Source organism: Phaseolus vulgaris, chromosome 1 (genome assembly GCF_000499845.2).
Source record: "Phaseolus vulgaris cultivar G19833 chromosome 1, P. vulgaris v2.0, whole genome shotgun sequence".
NCBI lineage: Eukaryota > Viridiplantae > Streptophyta > Magnoliopsida > Fabales > Fabaceae > Phaseolus > Phaseolus vulgaris.
The window spans coordinates 34,664,411-34,683,794 of NC_023759.2; the positions used below are offsets into that span (position 1 = coordinate 34,664,411).

At 31.7% G+C, this 19,384-nt stretch overlaps 2 protein-coding genes across 6 annotated transcripts; one reads left to right on the plus strand and one right to left on the minus strand.

The window, feature by feature from the left end:
- The first annotated feature begins 1,031 nt into the window (after nucleotides 1-1,031).
- On the plus strand, nucleotides 1,032-1,688 carry LOC137813982 (uncharacterized). Its single transcript, XM_068616492.1, has one exon. It carries the CDS (start codon nucleotides 1,176-1,178, stop codon nucleotides 1,320-1,322), a length of 147 nt encoding a protein of 48 aa, XP_068472593.1. The 5' UTR covers nucleotides 1,032-1,175; the 3' UTR covers nucleotides 1,323-1,688.
- A 3,432-nt stretch (nucleotides 1,689-5,120) lies between these two features.
- LOC137813983 (uncharacterized) lies at nucleotides 5,121-17,216 on the minus strand. 5 transcript variants are annotated; one of them, XM_068616496.1, is made up of 8 exons: nucleotides 14,281-14,439; nucleotides 13,735-13,818; nucleotides 13,009-13,114; nucleotides 9,349-9,570; nucleotides 7,271-7,759; nucleotides 6,951-7,025; nucleotides 6,780-6,870; nucleotides 5,121-5,470 (listed from the first exon to the last, which is right to left on the minus strand). In XM_068616496.1, the coding sequence occupies exons 2-7, from the start codon at nucleotides 13,780-13,782 to the stop codon at nucleotides 6,809-6,811; spliced, it is 1,002 nt and encodes a 333-aa protein (XP_068472597.1). In that variant the 5' UTR covers nucleotides 13,783-13,818; nucleotides 14,281-14,439; the 3' UTR covers nucleotides 5,121-5,470; nucleotides 6,780-6,808. The 5 variants fall into 5 exon arrangements, with proteins under 5 accessions (XP_068472597.1, XP_068472596.1, XP_068472594.1 ...); XM_068616495.1 differs by lacking the exons at nucleotides 5,121-5,470; nucleotides 14,281-14,439 and adding exons at nucleotides 6,284-6,604; nucleotides 17,047-17,216; XM_068616493.1 differs by lacking the exon at nucleotides 5,121-5,470 and adding an exon at nucleotides 6,284-6,604.
- Between the last annotated feature and the right edge of the window lie 2,168 nt (nucleotides 17,217-19,384).

Consider the following 19,384-nt stretch of genomic DNA (forward strand, 5'->3'; position numbering starts at 1 on the left):
AGAAACTGAATGATTTCAATCCTAATAAATATACATGTGTTTGGCTGTGGAGAGCAGGGACACATCAAGGCAAAGTGTCCTAACAATGAGAACAAGGAGAAAGCTGATTTCAAAGGAGAAAGGAGAGGAAAATCCAAGAAAGCCTACATAGTTTGGGATGATAATGAAGTTTCTTCCTCCAGCTCTTCAAAAGATGCAGAAGCTAATATGTGCTTAAAGGCATCAATATCAAGTAGTGTAAGTTCATCTTCTTCAGTCAAAGGTAACAACTACTTTCAACTTCTTGAAGCATTTAAAGAAACTCATGAATAAGCTAATAGATTGGCTCTCTTGAAGAACCGGTTGAAAGGATTGAATAACTGGCTTGAAAACAGAGTTAAATCACTGAAAGAAGAGTTGGAAGAGGGTTGTTCTGACAGTTGTTGTGTGAAAAGCAAAGAGGATGAGTGTTCTTGTGTGGTCAAGATCACCTCTGTGTACTGTTGAGTGTTTGTAATTTGTGATTGATTGCTAGTGGAATACCCAGTGGTTTTCTGGGGACTGGATGTAGCTCACGAGTTGAGTGGATCAGTATAAATTGATTGTGTAATCTCTCTCCCTCACTCATTATAAACTTTTGGTGTGGTTTTTATCTCTGCTGCTATAAACAACTAGTTAAAACGATATTTCAACCGATTATTTTTCTGCAAACAGTTTTAATTGCTTTGATTTCTTGGCTTCCCTGATTGCTCTTTCTATGATTATAGATAAAACTCCATTCTTAGTCAATCTTTGCGAAAATCTTTTGACAAACAATTCATCCCCTTTTGTTTAGCCCATTAATTCTAACAATGTTTGCATATAAGTACTTCCAATTACAAAGTTTTAATAATAAGAAAACATATAAATTATTTACACAAAATTACAAGTAAGAATAGGTAGCAGTAATTGAATTGATATAAATTATTTATATAACATGAGAAATAAGAGCATGTGACATAATTGAACTGTGCAACATAAGAAGAGTACCAAAGTATGTTGTGGACAACCTTTGTCGAAGAAAACTCCTTGATTGTTAAGGAGGTGAGGGAAATAACACAAATATAAATAGGTTATAATAATGCAATCAGGGTTCCCAGAAGCCTGAATGGGTTTCGGTTTACCACTTCATCCTCTTCCTTGAAACCACGCATCGCATGGCAATGGCACTTGATGCTGCACTTTGGATCGCAAAGATGACCTGGATTGCTCTCAGTGGATGGATAAGTTCATGTTTAACTGTTGCTGATGAATTTGCCTCTTCTCTACGCTCTGGCGATATTGGCCCTTTTCATGTGGGTTGACTCAATTTTGTCTCTGTCTTTCTGACATGGGAACTTACAGGGTAATGGCTTACCAACATCACTATTTTGTACTTGTCGATTGCCCTTCAAACTAGGCTTGATTTGATGTACTGGGTATGTGTCAAAACCTCTTCTTTTAGTCTTGCTTGTGCGTTTTGAGCTGGAGTGTAGTGGGTGGTTCTGGCTTGTATATTTGGGTTAGAGAAAAGGACGTGTTTGTTCTGTGAGATTGGGTTTCCTTGATTTGGGGAATTGCGGGGCTGCTTGTTTAAGGGTGTTTGTTGCAGGTTGTTGATTGCTTTGTAGGATGCTTTGTTGTAGGTGTGAATTTGAATGCTAACACAATTGGTTGGTTCTCTGTTCTTATTTGATAGGTGATGATGCACTTATACCAGTCAAATTCGCTATTAAGATCCATTCATAGTTAGTTACTATTGGTGATTTGATTTGCTTAGTTTTTGTTCAATTTTGTGGCAGGGGTTTGCTTGAAGTAGTTTGTTATATATGATAACCATTGAGCATCTGGTTAGGGTTCTGCAATTCTTTAGCCAAAGAAACACTATGTGAGAGCATAATTTATTTTTTCTTTATCATTTGCAAGAACTGTTGGAATGTGTCCAATCCAATCAAGAAACCATTTTCTGGCCTTGGTAAAAAATGATTGTTTACTGGTTGACGAGTTTATTTTAGCTGGACATCATATACCATTTTCTTTCATTGAGCTGGAATTTGGTTATAAATCATGAATTTTGCCTTCATATATTGCATGGGATAACTAGAAAATATTAGGTTGGCTCATTATACATGGTCCATTCTCTATTTGTGGGTTCAATGTAGGAGTTCATGCATTATTAGAATGACAACATCTAAGAGTAAGTTGGCTTCATTTGTTGTTGTGATGTTATTTTCATCATTGTTGTCATGTTTGATGAGGAGTGCTACTTGTGATTGAGTATTAAACTTACGAAAACAATCTCTGAACCTGTTTTCGTTGCTCTGATCTTGTCTTCCAAGTTGCTAAATCAATTCATGAATTATCTTCAAACTAGAATGTGTAGTTTTGTTTTGCTCTGTTTCATTTATTCTCTAATCTCTACTATCTTTAGATCTAGCTTCAAAATCTCACACTAATTTAAGAAAACCTATTAACATGTTCAGATTTTTTTTTCAATCACTAGGTGACTTTAAGTGTGCATAAGAACCTCGTTTACATATCATGAAGTAGAAACAACAGTGTATTGAAATGGACGATTGAAAAAAATAATGGGTTCCATTTATAAATTCAAGTAATTTTTGAAGAAACTTAAAGATTGAGAGTGTCCCAGTGACAAAAAAGTAAAACGACAGATTAAAAAGAATACCTTTCTGTAAATCTTGAGAGGGAAAGGGGAAAAGTCTATAAAAGAAGAAATTCCTTTCAGTAAAGCTGCAGAGGAAGGGGAAAAAAGGTTGTATATGTGCTCTTCTGTTCACTGTTTTTCAGATTCCTCTTCGGTTTGATCATTCACTGCCCTTGGACTCAAACGTTCATTTGCTTAACCTCTTCTTTTATTGTATTTTTGTAGTTATTAATTGGAATTATCATTTATATTATTTCTTCACTTGTACAGTAACTATTATGAAAGTGAAGTTATATCAATGGCGATTTCATATTAATACATAAAATTCAAAATTTGTGTAGGTTCTAGTCATAAGATATTAGTTCTGTTTGTTTGTAATAAAAAAATAAGTGGCAAAAAGTTATTTATTAAATAATTATTATATAAGTAGAAACTACTATGTATTTGTCTATATTTTTTTAATTATCTTTCTATTATCACATTTGCCTTTAATGAGAGAAAAATATATTTTTTGTATTTTTATTTTTAAAAACTATTGGAATATGGTCTCCATGACCCACATTATGCAGCACAGTGATCTTCCTTGCTGCTTAATCGTGTGTAACAGATGGCACTTGCTGCTTAATCGTGTGTAACAGATGGCACATGTATTGAATTGTGATTGTGTGGTGGACGCATTAGATTATGAGGTAGAAAAGAGAAAAGGTGTAAAGGATAAGATGGAAGGAAAAATGTATTATATGTTAAAAATCATAATGACTTATCATTTTATTAAAAATGGTTTTTCTTAAAAAGGTTTAAACAAAAGGGACAATTAAGATGTCGAATGTAGACAGTGATGTTGCAACCAGATAACAACAGTATTAAACTGGCGTTAGATATATGGTAGGTTTGTTTATTTTTTTCAAAAATTTACTTAAAAATTATCCATTGGAAATGTTTACTTGTTTGTTTGATTTTTTTTAGATAGAAGTTAAAATCAACTTTTTCGAAGTAGTTAATCAAAATAAGTTGCAAGGAGCTAATTATGAGACACTAAAACTACTCTTCCATTTCGTATTTATGTCATGGCACTTTCTTCCTGCACCCCTACATTTTTCTTCCTGCACCCCCACAAAGTTGCACAAAGACAAAATTGTCCCTATATAAACTGTACATTAATAAAAAAAATTGTATTCCGGATTATGAAATCTGGTAAATTTTTGGATTGACCCTTCCGGTAAATTTTCGGATTGGCGCATCCGGTAATTTCTTGGATTGGTGCTTTCGGTAGTACATGAATGATAGTGTTAATTCAAAATAAAAAATGCAAAACATCCATAATTGAAAAAATCATTCCGGATCTGTTAATCCAAAACCCTAAACCCTAAACCCCACAAAGTTGCACAAAGACAAAATTGTCCCTATATAAACTGTACATTAATAAAAAAATTTGTATTTCAGATTATGAAATCTGGTAAATTTTTGGATTGACCCTTCCGGTAAATTTTCAGATTGGCGTATCCGGTAATTTCTTGGATTGGTGCTTCCGGTAGTACATAAATGATAGTGTTAATCCAAAATAAAAAATGCAAAACATCCATAATTGAAAAAACCATTCTGGATCTGTTAATCCGTAATTCAAAATATACATTCCGGATTCAGAAATCCATAATTGAAAAAAATCATTCCGGATCCACCAATCCGTAATAGAAATTAGGTTTCCAGATTCAGCAATCAGGAAATCAATAATTTATGCAAACTTTGCTTTCGGAACACCCCCTCATTCGGAATGCAACATGATTCACTTCCGGATTGATGAATCCGTAGCACACTCTCAGATCTCGAAATTGTTGGGGTCAGTTTCGAAATTTACAAAATTATGGGGGTGCAGGAAGAAAAATGTAGGGATGCAGGAAGAAACTGCCTATATCATTAACTCTATGTAAGGACTCTTCCCTCTATGTGTTCCTTCGTGGTCTTTTTTTCATGCTTTTAATCTAGCCAATTTCAGACAATTCTTCTAGCACCTCCATATCTTCTTACTGCACCGTAAAAGAATTGAAATGACAATTGTACCTTTTTTTTTCATCTTCTCCATTGGACACCCCTCTTCTTCTTTTGCGTCTCTGCAACTCTCCATTGAACACCCCTATTCTTCCTCTTTTGCATCTCACCAACTCCCACCTCCGTAGCAGCTCCCCACTTAATTTTAAGCTGTTTTCATAAAATCACTTATAAATAAAATACTTATTATTTTTAAGTCCAAACAATACGCTCTTGATTGCCAATCAAGTTTTCCTCTTTCTAATTTCTGATTTATTTGCGATACATAGTTATCGGATATAATTGTTTTGATAACGGAGTATCCAATTAAATTGGAGTAATGTATTTAATATTTTTTTTAAAATGGCATTGATAAGAATAGATACCACCTATATTAGTTTTGGTTGGATTATGTTGACGCATACTTTGAACAAAATGTCGTAATTTGTAAGCTTACATCTCGATAAACAAACCTTACATCATCAATAAATTAAAAATCATAATAGGTATGCTTTTTAAAGTTTTAATAAGAGCTAATATATATACTATCAGTGTATCTAAAGTGAGTGCAATGTTTCGTGAATGTTGGAAGTTAGTGCTCTATTTAAATAGATGTTGCTACATTTGCCAAAAATCCTCATCACTGAAGAATAGTACTGGAAAGTCCTACCATTGGCAAAGAACATGGCAATTGGTGGTGGCATGGCAGGCCGCAAAGGAGAATGGGGGCGTGGATTGGTTTTACTTTTAGGCAAATGTTTCCTGCACCCAACACTTTTGAACCTGCACCCAACATAATTTCAAAAATTCCAAAAACACCCTTTGTTCCGGAAATAAAAATCCAAAATTAAAAATAATGCATTTTGGAAAAATAAATCCAGAAGAGATTTTTGTGTTTTGGATATAAAAATCTGAAAAAAAAAAATCAAAATCTCATTCCGGATAAAAAAATCCAGAACTGAAAATTTATCATTATGTTCCGGAAAAGGGAGTCTGGAATGTAATTTTATATACATCCCATTTTTTTTAAGGATATTTTCGGATTTTCCCCTGTGATTAGATGCAGTGATATGATTCAGGAAGCAATTGCCTAACTTTTAAATGAAATTAGAACGCAAAGAGAAATTCGGCTTAACATTGGAATCTAGTTTACCATGAAGCACCCAATCTAGGAAGAAGTTACTCTTCTATCTTTTTTTTTTTTTCCAAATTGAAGTAGTCATGAAACCTTTGATTTATGTTTCTGGGTTTGTTTAATCTCCACAGCACTTGTAAGACTTTAAAAAAAAAATAATCCAAGACTCTATGAATCGAAGACCTTCGCAAGAGTCTTTCTTCTGCCTTTTGAACATTTGAAACAAGTTCTAATTATGGTCTTCGACAAAGCATTATTTCCAAGAACAAATCTTAATTCTAAATGAAGATGGCTAAGACAGATGCAGTTGGGAATTTTAAAACCTGAAAGCGTATTTAATAAAATACTAGAGAAGGGTTAAAGTGAATATTGAACATTTGGGAAAACAGCAATATCGAAGCAATCAAGTGATGTCTGCCTGGCCGCATGATGTTTTACCAAAGAGCCAATCAAGTCAAGTATACTGTTTACTACTTTTCTTATAAAACAATTTTATGCAGTCTAATATCAGGAAAATCAACAAAACACAATAATATAATTCTAGTATCAACACAATGTAGAATAAGCATATAGTACAAAAGGCCAAACACACAAGGGGAAAAAAGATTATTATTTATTTGCACCGAGTCTTTCCCTTCCATGCAAGCATTCCAACTTTCATTTCACCATCACCAATAATGAGGTGAGTGCACTTTCTACACACCAATGCATATGTTCATCGAACAGTTAAATTTCAAAACCTCTAAAGTTTTATATACAATATTTTAAGCATTTTGTTCAACCTGCAGGCAATATAAAACAATTATCAGCTCTGTAGCTAAAACGGTTATAGCTGTCACTTTGCATGCATCTAACAACTTTTTTTAAAAAAAAAACATAGCTTGATTTAATTGCAAATTTTGCACACTGGTATTTTCCGAATAACCTGATCCTTAATAATAGAAGTAAGGAACACACCTGAAAGTTCGACAACCAAATCGTATCAACTATTCACTCCCAAAGTCCTCGTAACTTAAACCTTCAGATATGGAGTCTAACCTATTATTGTCTATTTAAAACCAAGGTAACAATGGTATTAGCATCGAGGAACAAAACAACAGACTACATGTGAGTAAAAATGTTTCTCACCTTGTTCTCCTCTGTCAAGGAAGTTTTCATTATCCGTAGCTAGGAAGGGTGACCTAGAATAGGTCTCCAGTATATCTGTCAAATAAGAAGCTAAACTATTAGTGCTAATTATTTATCCAATCCTAGCTGTTTGTTACCTGATACACTAGTATGTAATAGCATAGAAAATGGCTGGAAAATTTAAAAAATCAACATGAAACGGTTGACTGGCATTTTACTCAATACCATCAGCAAAAATGCACTTTCCCTGACAAGAGCTATAGAATGCAATGCGTGCAGATATACACAAGGATCTCACACAAACTTGAGAGAAGACATACCAGAACTCTGAGAAAAATCGGCAGTCAGATCTGAAAGGCTAAAATTTCTGGGAATCTGCCCCAGAAATCCAAATGAAGAAGTGTCTGGATCTAGGACTGCATCGTTCAAAGAATGTGAGTTGGACTCTACATTGGTGAATGACGTAACTGAACTGCCACCAATAGCTGGGCGTGCCTCCAGGACATTTCCATCAGTGCCAAACATGTAAGGAGAGCAACCGGAATATCCAGGTTCAGATTTAATCATCCCACCATTGATTCCTTGTATCAGACCCATGTTTGCGCTTTGAGCAGAAAGCATGGTCGGAGGGCCATTAATCCTATTGCCATGGGCTGACATATCAACTGCAGCATGCATACTTGTATGTAGTGATGACCCGCCATTATTAAACACATTAGATAATCTGGAATCAACAGGATGTTGCAAATTTTCTGGCTTCAAACTTGTTTGGGTTCGGTCTGCAGTGTAGCATGCTGGATTCTCAGGTACTGTAACATAAAGTGACATTTGATACAAAATTTATCAGAATCAAACATGCAATAACAAGTGGAATCACACAGCAAGTTACTTTACATCAGTTTATTTGCTCATTTACAATAGAACAGTAGAATATGTAATTTGAATACTTAGAATAACTAAAGTTACTAAAAATATAGCAGAAAGTCATAAAACTATTTTATGATACTATCTTTCATATTCTAGAAAATTAATTTTCTTCTTCGATATGTGAAAGTGTCAGACAATTTTTTCTTAGAAAAAAGTCCTCCCATTTTACTTTCAAAAATATTGTGGCTGAATAGTAAGACAATTGAAACAACATTTCAGACTTCAATCTACTTCATCAAATCTAAAGATAAAGCAACCACACTTTTTTTTCTTTGACAGTCAGAAATCATATACCTAATAGCTTTACTCTCAGTATAAATGTAAGAAGACCCTAGAAGTTGCAATATTTTATTCTATATTCATCCAACATCAAATAATATTCTGTCACTTTGCCTGTTATTTTTTGCAAGCTAGAAATTTTGCTTGGAAATATTGTACTTATTTATTTTTAATATAAACAAAGAATTTATTATTTATTATGAAATACAAAAGGCAAGATAGCAAGAATTTTGAATTTTTATTTTATTTATTATAGACCTTGTTTAGGAGTCTTATGGACATTCTAAGAATTACTCCATTATTTCTACGAGCAGGATTTTAGGTAAGACATATTGTATTGGTTTATCATTAGTTGTTACATCGTGTGGTTTTGTGGCACACGTCTCCATCTCTCAAATGAACTTCTGTCTGAGGTTTGAACTAGTGCTTCTAAGCTCTGTAATAACAGACACCCACTCTACTTCTTATGCACCCCACATCTAACCATCAAACCCGTACAAACTTCCCTGTATGCCTATTGCTATCTTAACCTAAATTTCACCAACTTTTGAACCTCCAACAACCACAATCCCCAGACAATCAATGTCATTAACAAACCACCTTCACTAAACGTATCAGACCTGAACGCATCATCCACCTTCGGTCCTTACAGCCTAAAAGCCTAAAACTCCAGAGAAACTCAATTCATGTTCTTCACTTACAACAAAGAATTTCCCCCTAAATTAACCCAAACTAACAACAAACTTGGAATGGATGATTCTTAAAATCTACCTTAATTATCTTTCTTTCATTGTGTTTTATATTCTTGGTAACTAGAAATAAAAATTGTTATCATTAAACCAATATCTCAACTAGCAATTTAAATGAATGGAAATGCTAACAAGACCAGACAAAGTAGAATATACTTTGCCAGGAACTAACTTCAAAACACTCAACTTTTACTTCAAATTTGAAATCATTATTAAATGATGAAATCCAACAGAATTTTTTCCAAGTCAACCCATCTTTATCAAGCCTTAAAAGCAACCAGGACATTACACATTGGGAAAATAATGAGGTTGCATCTAAGTGTGAGAAAGAGACCATATGAGCCCATGAAATGCCAACAGTGAGAAAAAAAGACTTCAAACTACAAAAAATCCATACAGAATAAAAAGAATGTCAACAGCATTCAGAGAGGTAATAAATTTACTTGCAGGGATATGTGATCCATTAGAGTTAGGTAGTGATGAAACTGCAGGAATATGTGATCCGTTAGTTGTAGGAAGTGATGCAACAGCAGTTGAGTGTAACTGCATTAAATGGACTTGCTGGTCGAGCAATTTGTTGAATTGCAATATTTGCTGCTTCAAAACCAATCTTGCATAATAAGCCTTGAAGAACTCTTCATTTTCTTCTTCAAGCTTTTGCCAAACTGAAAAAATGAGGGGAAAAAAAGAAAAGAAACTTAAAATAGAGAACACTAAATGATCGATGCAAGGTGACAGATGTTCTTTCACACCAATGCCAATCAGAAGGACTAAATAGCAATTTCAACCACAACTATCAATTACCAAATCTTATTCATATCCCCAAGTCCAGCACTATGTTACGTATCAGAACTATCATGGCTTTTACGAGAAAATAAATGGGAAAAAGCACTACATGGGATGGGATTAACATAGGCAAGAGTAAAATGAAACAACCAATTGCAGAAGCTGCAGCAGCTAAACAAGCAATCACATGAGGTTAGATATCACAACCTTCCAAGTTTTGGCTTATTTTATTAAAAATTTAATTCCCTTATAAGTGAAATCCAAATATTCCACCATGTTAAAATTGCAATCTAGATCTCTGGAAAACAACATTTCACAGCCCTGCTACCTTATCCCAATCTGGATTACAACTATGTAAGATCCTATCAAAGCACAACCGAATTCACACAAACCTTGATTTTTAACCCATTTTATGCCCCATATGTGACTCTTCCTTCCCAAAACAGAAGCCAACTCAACTCCCATTCAAGCCTCTGCAGTTGTTGCCTTTGCAGGTTGCATATGACTCGTTTTCACACACCATCTCTTTTGTTGTTGTTGAAAATCTCATCGATAAGGATATGGTAAAATTATCTGTTCCCTATACATCAACATGGTATTAGGGTCATTCAAAGTATATCCTAACGAAGTGTTTGGCCTATCATGCTACCGAGTATTGAGTTCCCCTCTATTCTCACACTCAAGATGTTCGGTCCTCGACATGAGGAGATGTGTTGAAGATCCTACATCGACAAGAGAAATAATCACATTATAGTATATAAATGGATACAAAATTGACCTTACAAGTTGCTTTTGTGGAGTTGAGTTAGACTAAAATTTCACTTTTTTAAAATAGTATCAAAGTTATTAAGAGCACATCCTAATTAAGTTTGTTGAGCATATTGTGTCACTAGCCATTGGGTTCCCCTCTAGATACACGCTTGAGATGTGCAGTCCTTAGCATGAAGGGGGCGTGTTTGAAATCTCACATCGACTAGAAATATGGCCAAATTATTTTTTCCCTAGACTTAAACATAGTATTAGAGTCATCCAAAGCCTATTCTAGTGAGGTGTTGGGTCTATCGTGTCACCTGCTATTAGATTCCCTCTAGTACCATGATTGAGATGTTCAACCCTCAATATGAGGGAGTGTGTTGGAAATCTTACATTAACTAAAGATATGGCCAAATTATAGAATATAAGTGGATTCAAACATCGTTATACAAGTCAATTTTGTTAGGTTAAATTAGACTTAAATTTCACTCTCTTAAGAGTTTTGAACTGCCATCCCCGTCTCTCTTTCTTTGTACATAGAGACTCACTCACGTATGTATGTATAAATATATATAATTTATAAATATAATTATCATTTTGGTAGGATCTTAATTTCCTTGTTACAGTCTTGCGTTTTACAATCTTACAACCCCCACCCAACCCAATCCTAAGTAGGCTCTCAATCTTAACAAAATTAATTAAAGGCACCGATAGTTGTTAAACATAAGAAAACTGAATTGAAAACTTATTTGATAGTCCAGGAATAAAAACTCTAGAGGTGTCCTATACAGGCATGCTTCTTCTAGCTTGTTGATTTAATTCAGTACATAAAGCATACTAGCTAATGTTCATCATAGTTTTCAGCAGTGCCAAGTAGCAGAACTGCTGCAGAATCATGTCACACAACAGCTGGAGCATGCTACAAAAATTGAATAGCATCTAGTTTGAAGTAGCAGCAGTCACAGCTGCAATGGCGGAAAATATTGCAAATAATCAATGCTGGAATGGGCACTATTGGAAGCAAAATACCTATTTTATCCATGAATAAGCGTTGTTTAGGACCATGTTAGAGGATTAATTCAGGATTCTGCCCCGTCCTTTGAATCAAAACTGAGACCTCTACTTTCTCTGTGACTTATGCACACTCTATTATCAAATAGCACCCATTATTCTCCTTTCCAATGAACACCCACACTTCTCTGGCAACATTTTCTGGCATTTCTGAGTATTTTCTTGCCAGCTGTGACAGTTTCCTATCATCCCTGAGACCTCCTTATCCCTTTTCTGGCAAACATGTCAGCATTTCCATCCAACCATGACTTTAGCTACCTCGCTTTGTTCTGCTCCACATTGTTCAGTTTTTCTACTACCTGCTGTAGCATTTTCAGGATCATGCTACTTCACACTGCTATTTAGGATTTCCAAATTTGATTTCAACATTCTGTCACAATTGGCATTCAGGAGTTCACCATTTTTTCGGCCAATTAAAACTGCCAGAAATTTGTACAGGATTCTCCAAATTTCTTCATTTGAAGAAATACTAAAATAGAACTTTTACGACATCAGTTCCACAGGATAATCAGATAACAGATAGAATACAAATAGCCAATATAACTCCCAGTGGCAGAGGACAATGTTGAAAACAATCAAGTGAGGGTGCTGGCAACTTCAGTCAGGGTGAAAAAAAATATATAGAAGGTGTAAAAGTCAGTTGAGAGTGGCCTAAGCCTCCATTTAGCTCAATCATAGTTAACAGTCTTGGATTGCTGCACGGGGTAAGTGACCCCAAAAACCCTACAGTGGGATGGTGAGCAGGATGGCTGCTAAACTAAAGTTTTTAGCATACAAAGTAAATACATAAACAATGCTCCCGTTCGGATTCTCAAATATTAAGTCACAATACTTCATGAAATTTTACCATTCCTCTCTATCCTTTTAACAGAAATCTAAATAACATAATAAACTGAGAATACTTAGCTAACAAAAACATGCTGCTTTAAAATTCTAACAGTCAACTCTTTAAACTTTTGTTGCACAACACAATCCCATAAATAAAGTGGTTTGAGAACTATTGACATAAAAGGTAGAAATACAACAAAGGACGATACAAGTATCTAAGAAATGCCAAATGAACCAGAACACCATCATCACCATCAAAGCACCGGATTCCTAAACTATTTTATAAGGGGGAGCATTTTGGTTGTTTCTTACACTTCATGCCATAAACCCACAACACCATTATTAATACAAGTAATGTGCCAAACTGTCCAAGAATTTTAGAAAACTTAAGACACGACCTGCATGCCTTCTTTTTTAAAAATATATAAGCAAAATATTACTGTGGAGAAAACTAGAAAAAATACAACAAAGGTTTGACAATCATGATTGTAAAAGTGCAACACTCACAATGAAATGAAAAATATTACAGAAGTGAATCCATTAGAATTTTTAATCATGCATACTGTAGAACACCTCAAAAGAGTCTCACCAAGTGAAGATGGAGTAAAATACAAATGACGGAAGAAAAAACTCCATGCCAGAGACAGAGAATAAAAAATTTCTACCTAGTTCGGTGAAACCAGGCTCTATTTTTGCTTGAGCTAGTAGTGTTTCCACGACTTCTTTCTGGCTCATATATAGTTGTAGACATCGTTCTATGAGATTTTGCACCTGTAATGAGACAATTACACCCAAAAGAAATTACAGTCCGCAACCTCCAGCTAAACTGTATAGAGAATAGTGAAGAGATTTGGAAGATGGAGATGGGGAAGATTTTAAGATAGGGTAAACAGACCAAATCAAAAGTGAGGAATTCAATTTGAGAAGATTCAAAACTAGTACACATGCCAATGACGTACTTCAAAACCCTACACTAATAATAATACCTTAATAACGACACCCAATTAATGAATGTAACATAAAGCATGAAAAGAAACTTTAATCTCTGTTCTCCCGATCAACAAAATATTACATGCTAAAGGAAAAGTGAATAAAGAACATGAACACAAATTTTATGGCATATTCACAACAAGGTTTTAAAAAAGAGTCCATGACTGCAATTTTGCGGCAAAGTTAAGGTCTTCGGAGTGTCTGCAACAGTTATTTACAATTTTCCACAATATCAACACGACAAAACGGCAACCGTGACTGGAATGAAAACTTTGTTTATACGAAAAAGAAGTGACCAAACGTTTATAATCGGTAAACAGGTTTGCCCTAGACAACAAGTTATTTATGCAAACATCATTTCATCCTCAGAATACACAGTAGACAGTGAGGTCCCAGCTTACCAGCTGAATATCTTGACGGGAAACCCGTCTCACTGATCCACTCGACATGTGGAAAGTTCCCAAAAATACTCTGTTAGCAACTATCTGAAAACATAACAACACAGGGAAAAGGATTAGTAATAACGGTTGAGTGCTTAAGTTTCACAGCAAAACTACCAAAAACAGAAAAACAAGTGAAATTTCCCACAAAACTTCACCACAGAACCATAATAGTTTGGAAAACAAAACGCAAAAACAGTATACAAGGGAGATGAGAAAATCGAATATTCCAAAATTCTCTAACGAAACGACACGAACAAGCTAAAAGAAAATAAAAAAGATAGAAAAAATAAAAATAATAGTGGAAGGTGCAGTGGGAAAGGCGGGATCAATGAAAGGAAAGACAGAAGCGCGAGAAGGAAGTTGGAGGATGAGGAACCCTGTGATGAAAATCCGAAAACTCAAGAAAAGATTAAAATCGAGAATCGGTGCATGTGTGGTGAAGCGAAATTGGAGGGAAAAGTAGTTGCAGTTGTAATTGAGAGAGATTAGGGATTTGAAGTTGACCTTCAATGGAGAAAAAGTGACGAGGAGAGAGAGAGAGAGAGAGAGAGAGAAAGAGGTGTTAACGAAGATAGAATTGGGTGTGCGTGGATTAATTTTACGCTACAAACACTTGTTACAGTGGTGCAGGCATATATTCCACCACCTCCATCTAACACATACGGATTTTCAATTTACATCTGTGTCCCTCCCTTTCAAACAAATTCCTGCTTCTAATCATTCGCCACGTTCTTCCACTGGTACCTTACGGTCTTTTCGGAAAATAAAAAAGTTAATAAGAAATGTGAAAGATGGAAATACAAAAGAAAAATATACGAAATAAGTAAAACAATAAATCAAATGAGAGAACCTCGAATGTGCTACATAATGAAGCTATGGAAATTATTTTTAAAAAACTATAAAAAAAAATTGTGGATTTATCCAACAAAGTGGTCTCTCTGGGTGAGAATCGGAAACTAATGCAAAATAAATTAGAAATTGCAAAAAGATAACCAACATCTACTTCGTTCTAAAATTGCAAAATATAGGAATTATCCATTAGAAGTATTAAATAGAAAATAAAATTTATTTTAATATCTTAAAGTCCATTTATTTGAAGACAAAATGAGTTAAAATAAAAATAAAATGGCTTAAAAGTTTCTAAATATGATATAAATAAAGTTAAATAAAGTAAGGAATTAACAAAAGTATAGCTGTGATTCTGTGAATTGTGATGAATAAAAAGACCATTTATACGAAACTAATTATATATTTGTATGTATATTGCACGATTGAGTTCGTTTCTCTCTGTCATTTAGTTAAGTGGTCAGGTTTAGTAGGTTACTTCAACCCTTAATCACATTTTTATTCTCATTATTTTCTTAAAGTTAAATTTTGTCTCATTATTAATAAAAAAAATCAGCTATACTCTTCGATTTTTAGAAAATATAAAATAAAATAGTTACGAACTGAATATTAATAGTTTTAATTTATACATAACAAAATTTATAATTAATGTGCATAGACAATTTATAGTTTTAATGACGTCTTAAATTAGAGAGTCACATTGTTGTGATTTGAAGGAATCAAATTTAAAAATAATAAACATGAAAAGGTATAAATTTTTTCTTTAATGGTTCTGGTTTCTTTAAATAAACATCTTCTTTTAAAATTAAGGTTAAGTCCAGTATTTAAAATACAGGAAGAAAAAAAGATAACACCTTTTTCTTTAGTAGATATTTCCCAGTTTGATAATATTTTAGAACAAATAATAATAATTCAATATACAGTTAAGTTATAATATTTTATTTAATTTTCTATATATAATTATCTTGAAAAGTTTGGAATTTTTAGACAAATAATGGTAATAATAGTGTTAGCCTATAATATATAGACTCTTGCTAGGTAATAGAATCAAAGAGGCATTTGACCAACAACGTTCTAATCTCAGTTAGATATTAGATAATGAAATTTAAGAATTTAAGATATATGAAAAAATAAATAAAGCTTAACTTTAAAAACTTAGGATTATTGCATCTTCAAACAATTTATTCCATCATTATTATTATTTGTTGGGCCAAAACATGACATAATCTATTATCACTAAAAAAAGTTAAATTAATAGAAATAAATATTTTTTTAAATTATATACAATTATATTATAATTATATTAAACATATTTATTAGCTATTAAAGTTATTAAAAAATAAAACAAATCATCTCACTTTTAATATTGGATAACTGAATTTTATAAGATAATATTAAGTTCAAATAGATAAGTTTAGCATTAAATACACACCGAACTATTGAATTGTGTTACATATTTATTCTAATTAAAGTTTATATTTTTAGTGATTCTTTTATTAATTTTTCACCATATGATGTATTTATTTGTTTTATAATTTAGATTATCGATAAAAAAAAATTAAATATCTTTCATGATTCGGTATTTACATTATATTTAAGCAAAGTATGATTATTTTTCATTAACTACCTTTGTTCAAGCAGATTCAGAAATGAGATCATTTGCATCCATCTATGTCTTGAAGGATATATACAGGTAGATCGTCAACACATTTAAAACATATTAATTACGTAAGTTTATCCAATGTATTTCATTTTCCATGAATCAATTACAGTTTAATTTGACAACTTCAAGATGAGAAATTGTATTCTAAAACCATGTCCAAAAATCTAACTAATATATGCAACACATAAATAATCAAATAATACCAAAACCAATTCTAAGATATCATCATCATCATCATCTATTCTATAATTGACTTAAAATTTATGCATGTTGCAAACACAGAATTAAAGTAAAATATATTTCCTCATCGGAATCTGGGCATTTGTAACCTAAAACCCAATTATCTATTCAATTTATATTTCAGTCAACAACATCCTCTTGTTAATTAACTAATAGTTCAAGAACACCATCAAAATCAAATTACTCCAAAATCTCCAAATTTCCATTCAAGTGCATGTAACAATGAATATAGTTGTGCCCATTTTAATTGTTCAACCTTTCATAAGTTATTAATTAAAAATCATAAACATAAGTTAAAAAACTAAGGAAATTAGAAATTGAGAAGGAAGCCAAAGATATTCAAGAGACTCCTTGATCGCTTCAAAGTCAACATGCATGTCTAGTTCCATGAAGATAAAGATGAAGATTGGATAGAGGAGATGAAATATTAATTTAGTTAAGACAATGGAGATTGTGATTTATCCCTTACCATCTTGAAATGTGAAAAACATAAAGTTCTATGAAGAGAAAGATGAACTTACCTAAGACATAACACTCAAAATGGAGTCTCTGATTCATCACAACACTCAAGATGGAGACTCTGATTTATCTATTTACTTCCTTGAAATGTGAAAAACAGAAGAAGAAGGAAGAATAAGATAAGGTTTTGTGAGGATAGAAGAATGTGGAATTAAAGAATAGTCAATGAGTGTATAAATGAAGAAGGTGGTGGGTGATGTTTAAAGGAATTAATAAAATTTTAAAATTTTCTATTTGTAGCCCCCCCTTGACATTAAACTCACCCTTCTCTTTAATTTAAGTCTTCTCTGTTTTCAGATCACATTAAAAGTTCAAATTGTCAGTGCAAATTATGTTTACTAACTTCATCCCTCTTGTAAAATATATACACCACATTAAACATATAATTAAATAAGTTAAAGCTTAAAATATTAAGCTTCCACTTGTTAGTTACTCACTTGTATTATTGCTTAAAAATAACATACACCTTTAAAAAAATCATTAAATAAAAATTAATTTTAAAGATAAAAATTATTTAGTTACTATATTAAATAAATTAGATACTATTTTATATATTAAAAATTTATTGATATTTAAAGTAATTTATACTATATTAATATTTTTTATTCATAATAAAAATTATTTTATATCAATTATTTGTTAATCTATAAAATAATATTTAATTTAGTCAATATTTTAACTAAATATTTTTATTTATAAAATTAATTTTTATTTAATGATTTTCTTATATTCATCAAATTATTTTTTATATTACAATTGTACATCCAACTAAAAATGATTTTATTATTATTCAAACAATTAGTTATAAGTTTAAAATATAATTTACATGTTTAAATATATTTATTATAAATTTTAATTGTACAGAGAAAAACATTAATATTGTACAAAACACATACTAAAATATTAGTTTTTTAAAAGCAATAGAAAATATTACTTAAAAAAGTTATAAATAAAATAAATTAAAAATTATAAAGTTTCTCTACTATTAACTAAATGAAAAATAAAGAAATAAATTTATGAAATGGTAGAAATTATATGGTGTATCTATTTGATTTATACAAAGCACTTTTCTTAATGCACAAATTCTATCTTAAGTTGTGTTTGGATTGGGAGGGACTGTAGAGTCATATAAGTAAAACAATTTCAAATATCTTCAATCATGATACATATAATTATCACTATAAATAAGAACGAGAATTTCACTGAGAATTTGAGAGAAAAGTGTGTAAAAAGTGAATGTGTTTGAATTGAGATATGTTATATAGTAAATTTATGAGAAAATTTTATTAAAGTTTGTAAATGATGTGACGGTTATGAGAGAATTTTTAATTTTTTTAAAGGTGTAAAATATAAGTTTACAAATTTACCTTTGTATTTAAAAATATTTTAATAATAAAATATGAGATATTTTTTTGTGTATATTTGAGTTAATTAAAATTTTGTAAATTATTTTCGGTACCGTTAAATAAATGTTTTCGAAAAAAGTACAACTTATTTAACGTTAAACATATACAAATTTACCGTTATATAAAAAATAATTTTAACTATTATTCTTTATTCATTTGTGCATTTTAATTGTTTGTAATTAAAACATTATTTTTGGAACTGTGTATGATCTAACTTTGGAAAAAAATGCAGATTATGTAAATTTGTTAAAAAATTAAAAATTCATGAAATAATTATGTTTGCATTAAAAATAAAATTTTGATATTCATAATTGTATAAACTTTTATATGGGAAATTATCAATATGTAAAAATTTAAACAAATTAGATACAAATACATAATTTATATATTCATAATTTTATAATATAATTATAAAATAATTTTGTATTGAATGTAAATAATGTTATGAACTGTATAATTAATTTTTATAATAATAAGTAATTCAATATTTAAACATATTTATAATGATTAGTATGATTCATTCATTTTATGTTATACTGAATCCATTTTGTCACGTGAATTTGAAGAAAATTGTCAACATAATAATGTTAATTACAACAATAAATCATGTCCCTTCTAACAACGTATGAATCCATTTTGTCGAGATCTTCAAACGCTTCTCTAGACTACGTATCCTTTGTCTAACAATAATGACATCCTTTTCATTGCCAACATCTTCAATGTACTACTTGAAGAAATTACAACTCAACACTACGCCACTCCTACTCTGTTTTGAACAAAAGTATAAAATCAAAAGAATCAATAACTTTCACATAACATGCATATCTTTGCAGAAAACATAATTCAATAAATCTGACCTTGTACTTAGAACAACAACAAAATTGATTTCCAGCATTTTTTCAGTTGTTGTTGTTCTCAATACAACAAAATCTTC

Bases quoted from the DNA above. Each gene is read 5' to 3' on its own strand.
- LOC137813982 (XM_068616492.1), top strand. From the start codon at position 1,176: ATGGCAATGGCACTTGATGCTGCACTTTGGATCGCAAAGATGACCTGG.
- LOC137813983 (XM_068616496.1), bottom strand. From the start codon at position 13,782: ATGTCGAGTGGATCAGTGAGACGGGTTTCCCGTCAAGATATTCAGCTG. The intron at 7,026-7,270 runs GTATGTCTTCTC...CTTATTTGACAG, and splicing joins CGATTTTTCTCAGAGTTCTG to ATATACTGGAGACCTATTCT. The intron at 6,871-6,950 runs GTGAGAAACATT...GGTTTTAAATAG, and splicing joins CCTTGACAGAGGAGAACAAG to ACAATAATAGGTTAGACTCC.